This window comes from Heloderma suspectum, chromosome 1 (assembly GCF_057233095.1).
Source record: "Heloderma suspectum isolate Gila_16-S chromosome 1, 16-S_ref, whole genome shotgun sequence".
Classification (NCBI taxonomy): Eukaryota; Metazoa; Chordata; class Lepidosauria; order Squamata; family Helodermatidae; genus Heloderma; species Heloderma suspectum.
In genome coordinates, this window is record NC_139458.1 from 122,402,692 (window position 1) to 122,421,113 (window position 18,422).

The following is an 18,422-nucleotide window of genomic DNA, read 5'->3' on the forward strand; positions in this document are numbered from 1 at the left end:
TATAGTTCATCAGCTACTTTAGTGATACATCCTGTCAACTTGACCTAGGGTGAAATCAACTTAGGAACCGTCAACGTAATTTAGGGTGAAGACAGACATACAATTTTAAGAGCAGTGAGGGCAGTTGCAATACTAGCATAACACTCTCCAAAACAACCTCTGCATGTTTCCAGTATGGTTCAGTTTGAATCAGAAAGTGTGGGAGGAGGGGAGGAGGAAGCCAGCTGTGGAAGCTTCACTGCACCTATGGCACACCCACACATCTCCTCTTCCCCAATCTCCAGAGCAGTTTTACAGCTGCAATTTTAAAAAATAAGGTAACGGATGAATACATGCCCCTTGAGGAAGGGAAAAGAATTAAGAAAAGATGGACAGTACTTCTGAAGCATGAAGAGAGGAGAGAGAGGCTGAAATCAGCGTTTGATTTTCCAATAAGGATTTATGTAAGGCAAGTTGCGAAGGTAGCATCATGCGACTATATAGCCTTCAAAAAGTAAGAACATCAGGAGATCTGTGCTGGATCAGACCAAAGGCCTATCTAGTCCAGCATTCTATTTCTCACAGTGGCTGGCCAGATGCTGCCCAAAAGCAGGACATGAGTGCAACAGCGCCTACCCGCTCGTTTTCCCCATCAACTGATATACATAAGCGTACTGCCTCTGATAGCAGAGGTAATATATAGCCATCAGGACTAGTAGCCATTGATAGCCCTCTCGTCCATGAATGTGTCTAATCCCCTTGTAAAGGCATCCAAGTTGGTGGCCATCACCACATCTTGTGGTAGCGAATTCCATGGTTTCACTCTGTGCTGTGTGAAGAAGCGCTTCCTTTTATCTGTCCTGACTCTCCCACCGCTTAGCTTCACTGCATGACCCCAGGTTCAGATATGAGAGAGGGAGAAAAGCTTATTTTCCCATACTGTGCATAACTTTATAGACCTCTATCATGTCTCTCCTTACTCCTCTTTTTTCTTCTGTGTGCAAATGCACACTACAGATTGTACATAGAGGAAAGAAATGCTGGGAGCTGCCCCTGATGCTTCCCCTAAAGCAAAAAAAAATTTGTGGGGCTACACTGAAAGCCAGTGTGGTGTAGTGGTTAGAGTGTTGGACTGGGACTCCAGAGTTCCGAGTTCTAGTTCCACTCAGCCATGAAGCTCACTGGAGGACTTTGGGGCCTAACCTACTTTTCAGCCTAACCTACCTCACAGGATTGTTTGAGGATGAAATGGCGAGGAAGAGGACAGTGTAAGCTGCTTTGGGTTCCTTGCAAGAGGAAAAAGGACATGAAATTAGTATTATTAACAATAATAATAATGTATTTCTTAAAACATTAACCAAGCCAGCCCATCAAGGAAGTTCTTTATTCTTTATTTATTTGTTTATTACATTTATATCCTGCCTTTTTTCCTCTTTAAACAACCCAAGGCGGCATACATAATCCTCCTCCTTTCCTTTTTATCCTCACTTCAACATCCCTGTGGGGTAGGTTGGGCTGAGATTCTGTGACTGGCCCAAAGTCACCCAGTGAGCTTCCATGGCCGAGGGGGGACTAGAACCCGGATCTTCCGACTTCCAGTCCAACCATCTAGCCATTACACCACACTGGTTCTAGAGATTTGGTTTTTATTTCTTCCTCCTATTGCCCAGTTTAAGGGGGCAATCATGACATACATGTTCATTTGTACTCTTGTTTCTACAGGTAATTCACTTTCAGCATTATTGGATGGACAAGCTAAGCTTACGTTTCTAAGCAGTGGAGAGGAGTACACTATTACTATGCCTTATGCACACTGCAAAGGTGAGATATTGCTGGGGTTCTGGTGTGAGAGGGGGAATTTCAGGCCTTCTTTTCTCTCAAAGAGATGTTCATCAGCAGACGCAGGATTTCCTAGCTGTAATGACTTGGGATCAGAGATGGGCAGACTTCAGGCTTGAGGATCTACTTTTTAAAAAAAGACCGCAACAAGCCAGCACCCACTTTATTTATTTCATTTCATTTCTATACCGCCCAAGAGCTGAGGCTGTCTGGGCAATTCACAAAGGCAGCTGCAAAACAGTGAAATGGGGACTGAGCTGGTTATAATTACTTGCTGCATCTCATAGGGTGCCTCATGGCCAGATGTTAAAGACAAGGCTACTGCACCTTTAATAGTTTTATGGAATACCAGCTACAGCTGCCGAAATTCCCTCTTTTGCACAACTATTAAAAGTGCAGAAGCCCTGTCCTCTTTTGCGTCTGGCCAATCCTATGGGGACCTGCCTATACAAGTCCAAATGCACTTCATCTGAGTTAATACTAATCAGGGATTTTAACAAGGAATCCTAAACATGTTACACCAAAGTCAGGGCCACAATGATCAAATCAAGATAAGTAAAGTTTATTTTAAGCTACACCCAATCTGATGTATTTTTATACAGAAATAAAGCCAGCACAGTTACTCTTCTCAGGCATTATCCAAACACTAGACCAGCTCTACTCTGTTGTGAATTATAAATGTTAGTTCATTTTAAACAAAGCTGATCTCTTACAAAGCTTACCTTAAGCTTCAGAGCACAATCCAGTGTTTGTTTACTCAGAAGTGGGGAGAGGATTTATGCACTCCTTCCTTGCTCTTGCCGAGTTACGAATCATTGTTTGTGCTGCTGCCTTATTGTGTCTGCCTGTTTTGTCTGTGCACTAGGAGCATTTCTACACAAGGCTCTTATTGTGCTCATGACTGCTCACTCATGGTAGTTTGCAGGTGCTTTACGTGATGTCATCATCCTCTGAGGCCTCCCCTGTGCTTTGCAACCATTACTGTGTTTTTTTCCTAACAAAGAAAGTCTGGTATTATTTAGAAATGGTGGAATGAAAGTCTCATGTAATTGTGCAGTTCTGCTTTACCACAGTACCATCTAATGGCTGTATAAGAAACATATAGGATGACAGAGAAAGAAAACTCAGAAAAAAACACGTGTAAAGGTGTCCATATTAATCCCACAAAGTATGCAGAAGCAGAAGTCTCGTAAAGGTGCAGGATAAAAGCCTCATGTAGAAATGCCCTAGGGGTCACCAAAAACAGATTTAGGTAGTTGAAATAGTGACTACACTGAACCTGTAGCCAGATACAGAGCCTTGAACAGATACTTCTACACCAGCCATAAAGGGGAATGGATGATAACCTCCTTTAACTGTTGTGGGGCAAGATAGAATGGAGGGCTTTGCAACATGGTTCCCTTTTCAGTACCCCAGTTAGTTGGGCAGAGCTTATCTTTTTCAGACGCCATGCACAGTAGCAGCAGCATTGGCTGAGCTTTGGAAATAGCTCCTGGGATTACATAGCCAGGCCTGCATGTGGTCACTTGCCCCTCCCAGGTTGGCTCTGGTACACATTGAAGAGAGGAGGTGGGACAGCATTTGTGGTGGCTACTGGGATTCCTCCTATTGGTCCCTGGCTTCTGCCCAGGCACTTGTGAAATCGATCTATTGGGGCTGGGGGCGGGTGGAGCCAGGACCCAAGCAGTCGCTCTTGCTTCCACTCTCTTGAGCGAAATAATTCTTAAAAATTGCTTTTCTCAAATGGTGTCTGCCGCTGCCCTCACCTCCTGCTTCTTGTCTGACTCAGAGAAGCACTGTGCCCTGCTCCTCCTCCCATCAATCACGTAAAGAGCACCGTGGAGGCATCAGGGGCTAAAATGGCACCCAGCAGCCAGTGCTGTGAGCACAAAGGAGCCAGGACAGTCTCAGTAGCAATGCACAAATCTGTCAATTTCAGTTTCACGCAGTTTCTCATTATTCCAGCCTTAAATTCATTTCATCCTGTTTCTGCATTAGTCTGTAAAAAATTTTTATAAGTCCACACATTCATATAATAATTTTATAACTAATAATAATAATAATTGTAATAATCATTTATTATTATTCATAATTTTATTATTTAACCTTTTGTGTTCACTGCTCCAGAATCTGTTTTAGATGTGGAATGGTATACAAATGTTGTAAATGAAGAAATAATAAATAAATATAAATTTTCATGTCCATTGTTCCTACTATACAGATTTTTGTATGCCATTTTCCCCAATATATGCGTTTTTGTATGCATTTTTGATTGGAGAACTGCATTGCAAAATTCAGAAAAGTACAAATATTGATGTATAATTGTGTTTTCGTTCGCATATTGGGTCAGGATGCGCAAATCAGATACATTCACATTAAAATGCAAACAGAAGGAATTCGTCCTCCGTTCCCTAGGTCTCAGTTGACCTGAAATTGCCCTGCAGTCTACAGTTCAATTGTGATTGACATTCTTCCTGCCCCAGCCATAAATGATTGGTGGTACTACATGTCTTTCTATGAATTTCAATGGTTTTACCCCCATTTTATGGTTTTGTAGAACGTGCTGAATAACACAACAAAATGAGGATGTTTCAGGCTATTATTGTTTTAAGCAAGCCATGGTGAATGAGGATAGTTGCTTTAATCACACACACACACACACACACACACACACTTGGGCTTTTCTACATGAGGCTTTTATTGTGCGCTTATCATTCCTCACTCATGGTTGTTTACAGATGCTTTAGATGACATTGTGACCCTCCAGTTTTACTTCTGTTTTTTAAGAGCTCTTCCATGGGGTGGGGGCGGGGGTTGGAGAAGCAAGCAAAAGGCTGGATGTGCCTGATCTCGTCTGATCTCGGAAGCTAAGCAAGGTCAGCCCTGGTTAGTACTTGGATGGGAGACTTCCTGGGAATCAGGCTTCCTGCATTGAGCAGGGGGTTGGACTTGATGGCCCCTTCTAACCCTATGATTCTATGAAATACAGTATTTTTTTTCATCCCGAAACAAAACCCAAGTCCCTACAAGTGTAATTGCATTATTCTGCTATACCAACACACCACCTAGAGGTTATGTAGTGGAGAGTACAGAAAGGAAAAGCTGTTTGCGTTGAAATCCAGCCTTAATTCTGTGACAAAAGCAGTAGTAGATACAGTGAGTTACCAGCCTCATCTAGAAAAGCTCATTGTCTCTGAAAACTTGACAACTTGTTCACAGTTGTGTTTTTCTCTGTTTCTAGGAATTTTATATGGTACCATGACAATGGAGCTTGGAGGGAAGGTTACTATTGACTGTGAGAAAAGCAATCATCGGGCAGAACTGGAATTCAAATTAAAGGTAACAGACTTTGTCTTCCATTGTGAATGTGTCTCCAGAAATTCTTTTCCTTCTTAGAGTTTCTTCCCCATTCTACAGCTGTGACGGGCAGAGCTAGCCTTGAAAGCTGCCCCAGTGCTTCCACTAATAACGTGCTGTGTACGTACAAGGGAGAAGGGGAGACTGTCAGTGGCATCCTGAGACTGCCCCCAAGGACCAGCCCAAGCAGAGCTGCCAGCAGCACCTCTGAAAGGGATGCAAGTTTCTTCCCGGCTCCTAGGGCACCTTCCCCACCTTGGTGCCCTCCAGGCAGTGGAGGCTGGGGGCTCCAGTATTAGTGGGCTGTAAATCTGCTCTGGCTTCAGTCAGAACTCTAAAGGCACTACCAAAGTGCTGAACCTATGTTGGGAATTGGGTTCAGCACCGTGGATAGCTTCTTTACAGTTCTGGCTGGTTCTGACAGAAACCCAGAGCGGATTCAGAGCCTCCACTGCCTCCAGGTGTGCTGGACTGCAACTCCAATCTCTCTCATCATGCTGGCTGGGAATGATGGGAGTTGCAGTCCAACACATCTGGTGGGCACCAGGCTGCAGGAAGGCTGGCTTAGTGGATGGAGTTCTATAGTTACGAGGCAGTCATTAAGAACCCATCTCTACTCACCAGATTTGTCCCAGGTTGGTGCTCATACTGTAATCCAAGCACAGTGTGCTGACTCAGCCTTGCCCAATCATGCGCTGAATAATGATCTGCGTGTTTGACAAAGCTGTCAGATGAGTACTTTGTCATGCAGCCAGCTGAAATATGTATCTATCTGACCCGTGTTTTGGCACACAACAGGAACAATATGAACTGTGACCCTTCACTGGCAGCTCTAGAAATCCAGACAAGCTCAGTTTAAGTCCAGTATCCTGCTGCGTCGATGTTATTGGCTGGCCTCCCGTTTTTTTCTCGGCTGAACTGTATTTTTTTCCCTCCCCTCTCCTCTGAAAAGCCATTCTTTGGTGGCAGCACAAGCATTAATCAAATCTCGGGGAAGATTAAATCAGGAGAAGAAGTGCTGGCGAGCCTGGATGGACATTGGGTAAGAAATCATAATCTTCTTTGCTGACAGTTTAAAAATTCATGCATGAACTGGAGAGGAAGATGAGGGGCTCTGGGGAATAGTGTTGTGTTCTATGCTGCTTTGAAACAGGGACTGGCTTTTAAAAACGAGTTGTTCTGGGGTGAAACAGATGCAACAGACAGTCCTATTTGCTCAAACATCAATCTTGCTGTCTGGGTCACCACTGCCGGCTCGGATTTGGAAACCTTAGTTTCCTTTCAATCTAACAAATAAACTTGAGCATCAGTGGAGGCTGGTGGCTCCAATGTCAGTGGGGCATTGGATCCGCTCAGGGTTTCAGTCAGAACCCGTCAGAACTCTAAAGGAGCTATCCAAAGTGCTTTGCACCTTGGTGCTACATGCCTTGGATAGCTCCTTTAGATTTATGACTGCTTCTGACTGAAACCCGGAACTGATTCACCACCCCACTGACATCGGAGCCAGCAGCTCCCACTGACACTGAACACTAGTCACAAGCTAGTCAGGGAATGTGTAGATCAGGGCTGCAGAACTCCTGGCCAGCAGGCCTAATCCAGCCTGCCAGGCTCCCCAATCTGGCTGTAGATCCATGGGTTCCTCTAGGGGGTGAGAGGAGATAACAGTGGGGCTTCTTCTTCTGTGCCACTCTCCCTCCCATTTGAAAGGACTTTGGATCAAGGTGGTATCTGGGCTGGCAGGACAAATTCAGAGGGCAACTCCCCAGGTTTCCTCTTGGTGATCAGAGTGAAGTATATGTCCTTGGGGAGAAGCAGCGAGCCTTTCCTGAGACCCTCTCGTGTGTCCACAGTGGGAAGCCAGCATTAAGGACTACACATTCCACACAGGTCCCCATCACCCATAGTAATCCAAAGGGGAACAGCATGACTGAAGCACCTCAAACATCTGGAATGCAAAGATCAAAAGTGCAGAGACAGCAGGGCCTGAAATCAGGGCCATTTGGATATCCCCTAAAAAAGTGAAAGGTTGGCTATTCTGCAATGTATCATGTACTGAAATTGGGGGGATGGGGTGCCTGATTTAAGGTTTATGTGGCCTTGGCTGTATAGGTTTATGTGTATATCTATCTCCTCCCCACTCTCTCCAATTATAATGTACGTTCCAGTATTAGGGTGCTTCCAGACAGAGGGGTCCTAGTGCTAATAACTGAAAGGAACTATGCAGCTATTCTGTCTTTTCTTAACATATTTTCTGCAGTAAGAAAAAAGATGCAAGAAGTGGTAGGAAAACATGGGAGGGCTACGAGTGCAAGATGCCGACATCTGGACCCCCATAAAATTCCATCAATGAGGCTAGGCGATGGCACAATCAAGACCTCATTTGAAAGCAGCCCTAATCTCCAGCATGGAACATCTCAATAATTTCATGTAGCATTGGAACATTATACACATTCTGTTACAGGAATTGAGTTTGATTAGTTTTTCGGAACACAAATGGCCTTGTTGGTGGTAGTTGTGTTTTGATTTGTTTTTCATTGTGGGTCATCAAATGCAGATCATACACATTTTACAGTGACGCCACCCACCGCCCATAAACTTTGGAGCTCGAAATGATGTTGTGGGCAGCGGCTTTGAGCAAGCCATTGCCTCTTTCCGTAGCCTACTTCACTGGGTGCTGTAGGGATATAATGAAGTGGGCCCTGCCTGCTTTGGGGGAAGAAAGAAGCAGAAGAGGGAAAGCACCAGTCTGGGAACCAGAGAAGAGAGCCTCTAAGGTGCATAAAAATACAATCTAATTAGCACAACATGTTTCAGACTCTGTTTCCTGTGCGCCCTGATACAAAGTCGTGGCAAAATGACTTTGTAACAGATCACATAGGAAATAGCATTACTTTGTTTTACCAGTGGCTCTGAAGAAGAGTTTTCAAAATATGTTTGCTTTGATATATTAGATTTTTTGTGCACCTTAGGGGCACTCTCTTCTCTCATTTTCCTGCCTTGGAAGAAGGACGTCGTATAAATGTACGAAGAGATAATGTGCAGCTTCTGTTTAGGGCAACAAGTCAGTGCAAAGAGTAACATTTGAAGAAAATGGGAAATCTTTGCATGTAACTGAGAAAACTTTCACACACTAGGCTCGACTGTAGAATAACATCAGAAATTATTAGTTTTTGAATATGCAATAATGTGTTTTATATGCCTAGCTGTGTCAGTTATACTTCTGGCTCATCCTCTATGGGCAGACACAGAAATCAAACCCATCGCCTTTTCTGCCTCCAAGCAGTAGAGCTTAATTAGCGGATAGTTTTCAGAATAAATTGACAATGGACAAGGATGAGATGCTGGTGGCATTTGGAGCATGAACAAAATGCTAACACAAGGAATGTCAAGCTAATAACATCAGCCTGCTCTTTCTGCATTGGTGCATTTCCTGGCTGTCTGGATGGTCTGTTCTGCTGTGATTCCCCACCTCCCTCATAGCAAGGGCAGCTTTGGATCCTGGAGATAGAGGAGGAAAGAGTTTGCACCAGCTCTCACTCTACAAGATTTCTCACCCAGACACTTGTCTGGACTGTCCAGCTTTAACATTTGAGAATCCCAAGGCATCATCACCATCATCATTAATATCATTAATATAATCATCCAGAGCTCAGGGTGGAATACATAGTTCTTCCCCTTCCTCATTTTATCCCCACAACAGATACATTAGGCAGAGAGAAGGCAACTGGTCCAACATCACCCAGTGAACTTCATGCCTCAGTGGGGATTTGAACCTGGGTCATACAACTCCTAGACAGATACTTGATCTAATCACTGCTCCATGCTGTCTCTTTTAGGAAACTATGTTAAGAGTTTATTTTTTGTAATATTGTTATATACCTAATAGAAATACTGTTTATAAATTAGCCCATGGCATGGTTCCTAAAGTGCTTGAGACGTTTAGAATAGCATAACCATAAAAGATAGCTCCCTGCCCCAAGGAGCCTACAATGTACACTTCATCAGTGGGGAGGAAAGGGTGACAGAAAGAATGGTGTATCAGAAGACTGTCACGAACTTCCTTCCACTTACCTCATGCTGAGCCTGAGTGGACATGTCTGCTGACTGTTTTGTGCTAGCACCAAGGTGTTTCCAGGTGGAGGGCTCCTAGTGGTACCACTCAGAAGGCATGTTGCAGCTGTTCTGCCATTTTCTCCTTAACCGGTTTTCTTTGTTAAGGAAAAAGACAGAAGAAGTGGTAAGAAAACATGGGAAAGTTGCAAGTAGAAGATGACATCACCTGCACCCCCCATGATGGCACCTTAAAAGCCTTGTCTGGAGCACCCTAAATCCTATAATTTTTTCTTCTTTTTTCAGGATGGGGAAGTATATATAAATGACCTGAAAAATGGCACCACAGAGATTTTCTGGAACCCAACCAGTGAGGTCCGAAAACAGAGACTGAAGCGTCACATTGTGTTGTTTGAAGAGCAAACAGAGTTTGAATCCGAGAGGTAAAGTAGGGCAGGTTGCCTTAAAGGGGGAAATTCAGGCACACACACAAATGATTCTTGTAGCTCACACACTCCTGTGGAGGATTCCTCATCTTGCTTTTTTTTTTACAGAGCATTTCAGCAGATTGAGCTATTCTTGCCTCGAAGCTGAAATTCAGCACATAGGAACTCCTCTTTCAGAACCTAAAGCAAGGGAAGGAAGAGCTGTCACAGCCCTACAGCAGCCTTCCCCAACCTGGTGAATAGCTGGCTGAAGGATTCTGGGAGTTGTAGTCCAACAGTTCTGGAGGGCACCAGGTTGGGGAAGGTGGGCCTAGAGATTAGCAAGAGGCTGTGAGCGGCATTGAGCTGGCCGATAAATGTAGGACTCTGGAAGGCCCAAGCATTCTTTCATTGAGCCTGAATGGAGATGACCCTGAACCAGCTCAGAATACTTTGAATCAACATGGGGGGCAGGAGGCTGTGGCTCAGAGGCAGAGCACCTGCTTTGCATGCAAAAGGTCCCAGGTTCAATCCCCGGCATCTCCCGGTAGGGTTGGGGAAGACCCCCATCTGAAACCCGGGACAGCTGCTTCTGGTCATGCTCAAACAATTGCTGGGGCCCACGTGCCCTGGCAGGGTCCAATGGGGGCGTTGCCTTGCCTGTCTCGGCCCCACCCGCCAGTGAAGGCTGGTGGCTCTGATGTCAGTGGGGTGGTTAATCTGCTCCGGGTTTCAGTCAAACTCTAAAGGCGCAAAGCACCTTGGTTGGCTCCTTTAGAGTTCTGACTAGTTCTGACTGAGTCCCAGAGCAGATTGACCATCCCGCTGACATCGGAGCCACCAGCCTCCACTGCCCCCCCCCCCCCGTGCCTGCTGCCACTGGGGATCCTCCAAGGCAGCTTTGCTGCAGCTGTCAGTCTGCCCCTCGTCACACTCTCATGAGCAAGCAGGCTTACCCAGTCATGGTGACACTGTCATGCTGTGGGGGGTGAAATACGGCAGCCACTGGGGGCCGATTGGAGGCAAGCAGCTGCGCAGCTCCTGGCCCATTACAGCTTTGTTGCCACCAGGTGTAAGCCTGCTTGGCTGCATGCTACCTTCAGTATCAGAGGCAGCGTGCCGATGTACACCAGCTGCTGGGGAACATGGGCGGAAGGGTGCTGTTGCACTCATGTCTTGCTTGTGGGTTTCCCATGGGCAGCTGGCTGGCCACTGTATGAACAGAATGCTGGACTAGATGGACCTTGGTCTGATCCAGCAGGGCTCTTCTTGTGTCCTTATGAAGGGGAGGAGAAATCTGGTGAGTGCAGCAGTATCCTCACCAGGGCCCAAGTGGTGACAGGTGCTGGGGGACTCAGTTGGCACTGGAGGGGGGGTATTGGTGGCAGTCTTCCCAGGGCCCCCCCAGCTCCTGGAGCTGGGCCTGGTCAGTGTAGACAGTACTGAGCTAGATGGGCCCATGTAATGGTCTGATTCAGGATACAGCAGCATCCTGTGTTCCTTGCTTAGTTTCAGGGAGGAGTAGTTGGGCAATTTAGAATCAGGCCAGGGACCCTAGAACTGGAGGGTGAGCAGAGGGAGCCAAGGCTCCTGCAGGGGTGATACATCCAGAGCAGCTGCTGTTGCCGTCAGGGCTAAGCGATGGAGGCGAGGGAGAGGCGCAGCTCTAGAACCCAGCAACGGACTGCAGTGCTTTGCTTGCTGTGGCTTGGGTAGAGAGCTTGGCTGTTGAAGGGGAAGCTCAGCCAAGCAGAGCTAAACTCTGCTGTGTAGAGAAAGACAGAGAATGATGAGGACGAGAGTGAGGAGGCTGAGCTCTGGACAGTGAGCTTCTAGTTCTTCTGCTTGTTACTATTACAGAACGGTGTCTTTTCAGTACGTTTGGGATTGTTTTTAATTCATATTGAATTCCGTTGAGGCTCCCCGACTTAAACATACTTCCAGTTTCCCTGAACCCCATGACTGGCCAGGCCTTACATCAGGCACTTGTGCTTGACTGTTAAAGGGAAAGGGCTGTGGTGCAGTGGTGGAGCACATTATTTGCATGCAAAAGGCCCCAGTTTCAGTCCCTGACGTCTCTGGGTAGGGCTGGAAAAACTCCTGCCCAAAACCCTGGAGAGCCGTTGCTGCCAGTCTGTGTTGGCAATACTGGGCTAGATGGACCAGCGGTCTGACTGAGTCAGCTTCCTGTGTCCCCCTGTGTTTAGACTCTGGCAGCATGTGACAAGTGCAATCAACAAAGGTGACCAGAACAAGGCAACTCAAGAGAAGTTTGTGTTGGAAGAGGAGCAGCGGAATGTAGCACAGGAACGGAAGGAGAATGGGACAGAGTGGAAGCCCCTGCTCTTCTGGCATGATCCTGCCACAAACAAGTGGCACTACAAATATGAAGAGTGAGTGATCTATAGCATGGGGTGATTCGAAGTTGTCCATGCAGGTATACTTTGGGCACATCTATGACACCTTCCTAAACTGGTCAAGTAGTCTCATTCCAGGGGACACTGAGAATTGTAGTTTTGTGTGGAATGGCTAGGAATCTCTAATTTTGGCACCCTTGCCAAACTCCAGTTCCCCAGGATCCTTTTGGAGAAGCTATAACAATTTAATATAAAACAGATATAAGATCGTGGTGTTGGTAGGCCCTTAGTTCATGAGTATTTGTGTGGGGGGGGGCAGGACTTGTACAAATGGGACAGAATTGGGACAACTTTTATGTATGCATTGATGTCACCCACACCCACTGGCAAAAGTGAGCTTGTATGTTTGATATACATCTCTTCTTGGTGGCTTTCTTTTTTCTCATAAGCTTCTTTTTCCTTTTGAAAGTTTAAGGCCCTGGGACCCTTTAAATGACATTGCCCAGTATGAAAAGGATGGCATACTTCAAACCATGCAGAGGCGTTTATCCAATAGAACGTCAGCTCACAAGAACATGTGCATCAGCAACCAAGTTGCACGGCACAAGGTAACTTGCTCTCCTCCAGGAAGTCCACTGTTGCAGGGTGAGTGGTATTTTCCCATGGTGTTTGGAGAGATGTGCCCTTCTGCACTCCGCTTGCTGAATGGTGGCAGACCAAATCACAGCCTGTGCTCACACAGTCAATTCGCCATGAGCGCATTCTGAGCCAGGTTTGGGAAAACATGATCTCACAATGGATACAGGGGTCCTGAGATTTGGCAACATGATTACAATCGCTATCTGATTTGCAGGATTTCTGTCTGCAAACATTGTTCCCATGAAATTTAATTTTACTTTGAAGTAAAGTTTAAAAAATAAAGGCAACAGAAAGAAGAACATACATAATGTAACAAAATCACTAAAGAAACATAGAAATTCACCAATTATAAATCTTAGTCTATTACCAATATGCTCGAGGAACATCTTCAGTAAAATAGGCCAAGTAGGAGTTTAATTTGGCAATATGATCTGTATAGGAAGGATAATAATATCGGGGATAGATTTGATGGTGTGGTCAGTGAGCTAGAGCCAGACATCCTGAAGAGTGAGGTTGAATGGGCCTTAAGAAGCATTGCTAATAACAAGGCAGCAGGAGATGACGGTATCCCAGCTGAACTGTTTAAAATCTTGCAAGATGATGCTGTCAAGGTGATGCATGCCATATGCCAGCAAATTTGGAAAACACAAGAATGGCCAACAGATTGGAAAAAATCAACTTCTATCCCCATAGCAAAAAAGGGAAGCACCAAAGAATGTTCAAACTATCGAACAGTGGCACTTATTTCACATGCCAGTAAGGTAATGCTCAAGATCTTGCAAGGTAGACTCCAGCAATTCATGGAACAAGAATTGCCAGATGTACAAGTTGGGTTTAGAAAAGGCAGAGGAACTAGAGACCAAATTGCCACTATCCGCTGGATAATAGAGAAAGCCAGGGAGTTTCAGAAAAACATGTATTTCTGTTTTATTGACTATTCTAAAGCCTTTGCTGTGTGGATCATAACAAATTGTGGCAAGTTCTTGGTCATCTTGTCTGCCTCCTGAGGAATCTGTATAACGACCAAGTAGCAACGGTAAGAACAGACCATGGAACAACGGACTGGTTTAAGATTGGGAAAGGAGTACGGCAGGGTTGTATACTCTCACCCTACCTATTCATCCTGTATGCAGAACACATCATGCGACATGCTGGGCTTGATGAATCCAAGGCTGGAGTTAAAATTGCCTGGAAGAAACATTAACAATCTCAGATATGCAGATGATACCACTTCGATGGCTGAAAGCGAGGAGGAGCTGAGGAACCTCATGACGAAGGTGAAAGAATAAAGTGCAAAAGCTGGGTTGCAGTTAAACCTCAAAAAAACCAAGATTATGGCAACCAGCTTGATTGATCACTGGCAAATAGAGGGAGAAAACATGGAGGCAGTGACAGACTTTGTCTTTCTAGGTGCAAAGATTACTGCAGACACTGACTGCAGCCAGGAAATCAGAAGACGTTTACTTCTTGGGAGGAGAGCAATGACAAATCTTGATAAAATAGTTAAGAACAGAGACATCACGCTGACAACAAAGGTCCGCATAGTTAAAGCAGTGGTATTCCCCGTAGTAACCTATGGCTGCGAGAGCTGGACCATAAGGAAGGCTGAGCGAAGGAAGATAGATGCTTTTGAACTGTGATGCTGGAGGAAAATTCTGAGAGTGCCTTGGACTGCAAGAAGATCAAACCAGTCCATACTCCAGGAAAGAAAGCCAGACTGCTCACTTGAGGGAAGGATATTAAAGGCAAAACTAAAGTACTTTGGCCACATCATGAGAAGACAGGATACCCTGGAGAAGATGCTGATGCTAGGGAAAGTGGAAGGCAAAAGGAAGAGGGGCCGACCAAGGACAAGATGGATGGATGATATTCTGGAGGTGATGAACTCAACCTTGGGAGAGCTGGGGGTGGCGACAGCCGACAGGAAGCTCTGGCGTGGGCTGGTCCATGAAGTCACGAAGAGTCAGAAGCGACTGACCGAATAAACAGCAGCAGCAGGAATTCAATACTGAATAAAAGAACAATACAAGTTACACATCATATAAAAGGAGTGTGTGCTGTTTAGTCAGAAAAAATATAGGCAACTGTATTTGGGAGGAATTTGATCAAACAGTTGTAGGGCTTCAACAAAGGAAATAAATGGAAACCATGCCACCATCATATCTTTCTTAGAATTAGGATTCCTTAGTTGCTGCACTTGCTGATTAAGTTTATACATAGTCATAGTCACCCAAATTTTATCAAGTTGTTGCTGTTGTCTAGAAAATTTTCCCCAGTTTTCAAACTGGGACATTTCCAAGATTTCAAGACCACAGTTGCAGCTTCATCGGAATAATTTGGGAAAGGGTAACTTCAGATGATTATGATGGGTAGGTATTTAACTAAATGTATATGGAATTTGAAACTGTTTAGTCAGCCAGCAGACCAGTTGATAGACTATTGGACTTTAGAGTCCTGGGTTCAAATTCCCAATTAGACATAAATTATGTGGCTGGCCTTGGGCATGTCATAGTCCCTCAAATTCAGTTCTTTATGTGTGAAATGGGAAACGATAGATGCCTGCCTCTAAATCACAGGGTGGTGGTGAGGATGAAAAAGATGAGAAAACTTTGTTTTCTGCTCTGTACCATAGGAATAAAGTGGGAGTAAATTGAAGTGTATGATTACAAGCTGGAGGATTTGTGGGAAAGGGGAGAGGAACAATGGGGGAGAATCCCTTCCCACAATGGCTGCTTCAGAGCCCCAAAATGTCCCCCTTCCACTGTATCACTCTCTCTCATAAAAAACTCAGGTGGTGAGTGCCAACAAAAATGGAGCCAAAATGGGGCCACTGAGAAACACCCTGAAATGTTTAGACAACCTTGAGACTTGCAGAAGTACATTTTTTTTAAAATCTAGTGGGTCAAAACAAAACAACACCCCCCAACTCAGTGAGGGCTGTGCATGCTCAGTAGCCATGGAATGTTGGAAAAGAAAAATAGAAAACCTGGGGAAGGAGGAATGGAATGGAGTGTCCTGGAGGTGGTCATGGATGGAACCCTGAAGAGGAGTATTCCTGTTAGAAGATGAGGGTATGCTGCAACGTTATGTTGCTGGCCCCATTTGTAGTTCTAAAATGCTCAGGCATGGGTTTTTAGTCCCTCTCCTATAGTGCTGTAGAGGGGAAGAAGTTTGGGGGCCTTGAACCTCAGCAATCCAGCAAGAGAACTTTTGTTTCAGATCATCGTTCAGTTATTCCACAGAAACCAATAGGGTGACTTAAGAATAAGGGTGTTGAGGATTTCAGCCTAGGATCAAACTCTTGAGATGTTGAGCATCCATAGCTCCCACTGAAGTCCAGATACTTGCTGATTCTATAAACGATATCCTTTGACTCTAGAAGACTCAGGTCAGTTGGTACATCTTATGTGTTTGTCGGTGTTCCTTTACATTCAGAGACCTGCACATGATTGTAGACGGCGTAAAGCCAGTGACCAACCATCCAACAACAGCCAGAATACTGAAAGTAGCTGTTCGACACCAGAGTCTGTGCAGGAGCTTTCAGATGATGATGGTACGTATTTCGCAAGGTTCTGTCTGATAGTGTATGTCTCCTCTCTCCACCCACATCCAGTGGTAAGTCCCATTGTCATCCTACAAAGATATACCAGGCTTCTCCAACCTACACCCCACTCCCATCATCCCCAGCCAAATGGCTATTGGCTGGGGATACTGGGAGTTATAGTTCAACACATCTGAAGGGTGTCAGGTGGAAGAAGGCTGCATCATTTTGTAGAGAGCGTAGTGCTCACTGCTGAGTGCTTATGGCATTCTCTGAAAATGTCATCAAAGCATCCAGACTTCCCTGAAATTGCAAAAGATAAAACAACTAGATTTTAAAAAGAAAGTCTCCTCTTTGTTTTAAAGAGCTGCAAGTTAGGGCAGATTTTGGAAAATCCTTCTAATGCATGATATTGTCTGTTCAGTTTTCAAAATTTTATTTTGTTTTATTTTGCTCCTTGAGAATAAGTATTATAAAATAGTCAAGGTGATATGTTTCATTGATGCAGCATGTTTTTGTGCAGAATGCCTGCAGAGCAAGAAGCATCACCAAATCCTGACTAAAAACACATCAAAGATGTACCCAGTCTTCTCCACAACAGTTACGAATAGCCCTCATAATAAATTTAAGTACAAATGACTTGTGTAGTTTGCCTGCACAGTCAATTCCTCTGTGGGAATTTCATGTCGGAAGCTCAACAGCCCTTGAGATGTCAAACTAGCGCACACCGAAAACGATAGTGGACAAAAACAGTGTATCACACCTGTGGGTAATCGTGGCCCCGTACGGCTGTCCACTGCATGTCATTCATACCTTGTACGTATTTGTGTATGCTGATGTCCATCAGTCAGAAAGCTTTTTGAACATGCTAAGTACAAATGCATGCATTAGACCTCAGGAGGAAGGAAACTATAGCACAAAGGGGGGGATTCTTAACCTTTTCCCCTCCCTCCGCTTCTCAGTATCAAACTCCCCCCCTCCGCCCTGTAAACTTCAAGGTGCACATTCAGCCTGTATTTGAGGGTGCTTCCAGATGGAGGGCCCCTAGTGCTACCAGTCAGAATGCATGGTGTAGCGATTCACACACCCCTTTTTTTTTCTTCTTGTAATGGATTTTCTGTGATAAGAAAAAAGACAGAAGTAGCAGTGGGAAAACATGGGAGGGTTACGAGTGGAAGACATTGTCATCTGGATCCCGCATAAAATTATGTGAACAAGGCAGGGCGATGGTGCCATAAAAGCCTTGTCTAGAAGCTCCCCCTGTTGTCAGATTCAAATGTATCAGTTTGATGAGGTTTTTGCAGATAACAGGAGTTGCATACGCGGGAAAGACATAATGTGTAAGTGGATCTCTTCCTTGAACAGATCTGTAAAATCTGCAGTATCAAGAGAGATTTCAAGGCTTCATGAATTTATAAGCAGGTGTGTGGTCCATGCACCACTGCTTCCATATTACATTCCCCACGTACCTTGGAGTCATTATCTTCTCTTTGGGGGAAAAAGAAAACTGCGACACATCTAAAATGACGGAGCTCTTCCCCATTCCAGAAACACTCATTACATCCTACTGTCGTCTCATCATTTCACCACAGGTTTTGAAAGTCCATGTACTCAGTGTGGGAAAGAAAGCAACCATTTGAAGGAAATTCACACTGCTGTCTTATCCCTCCAGAGAGCCCAACAGGATATACACAGGTATGGCATTTTCTTATTAATGCAACCCTCTGTCTAAGCTTCAGATAACTACCAGTATTTGTGGAAGAGGAACTTGCCAAAATACACACAGAGTAAGGTCCCATTATTGCAGGGGCTCCAGAACAGGGAGAGGGAGGGTTGCAGTGAGTTGCTGTGTGCTGCTCCCATGGGGGCCCTCTTAGTGAAATCCAGGCTGCCTCAGGGCTGGGCATGGGGGTAGTTCATGTATATACACTAGCAAGCGTGAATGAAAGCACTGTCATCATCACTGACCCAGGCAGAAAGTAAAGCCAATAAATTGGACAAGGTTGGGATGTGAAAAAAACAAACCTCAAGATGATGACAACGATGATATAAAATTATACACCACTTCCTGATAAACTCTCAAAGTGGTTAACAGGGATAATAAAACATAACAACATGTTATTAAGAGAGGAAATAAGTGTGGACAGAATATTTTTATTTCCCAGGGGTGTTTGGCATTGAATTCTGAATTGATCCTGAGTTTTATATCTGCGGGATATAAAGTGGCAATTTTCT

The 18,422-nt window shown here is 44.9% G+C and overlaps 1 protein-coding gene across 7 annotated transcripts in view; it reads left to right on the forward strand.

Annotated features, from left to right (window-relative positions):
- Positions 1 to 18,422, forward strand: part of OSBPL5 (oxysterol binding protein like 5) — a 196,242-nt gene that overhangs the window by 171,879 nt on the left and 5,941 nt on the right. For 6 of the 7 annotated variants that reach the window (XM_084855450.1, XM_084855434.1, XM_084855443.1 and 3 more), the window contains 8 exons: positions 1,702 to 1,800; positions 5,060 to 5,157; positions 6,128 to 6,217; positions 9,532 to 9,668; positions 11,858 to 12,043; positions 12,477 to 12,615; positions 16,082 to 16,199; positions 17,780 to 17,882. In XM_084855450.1, the coding sequence (XP_084711576.1) occupies positions 1,702 to 1,800; positions 5,060 to 5,157; positions 6,128 to 6,217; positions 9,532 to 9,668; positions 11,858 to 12,043; positions 12,477 to 12,615; positions 16,082 to 16,199; positions 17,780 to 17,882 (970 nt within the window). Of the gene's footprint in view, positions 1 to 1,701; positions 1,801 to 5,059; positions 5,158 to 6,127; positions 6,218 to 9,531; positions 9,669 to 11,857; positions 12,044 to 12,476; positions 12,616 to 16,081; positions 16,200 to 16,710; positions 17,004 to 17,779; positions 17,883 to 18,422 lie in introns of those variants that run through there. The other variant, XR_014791960.1, reaches the window with a different exon arrangement.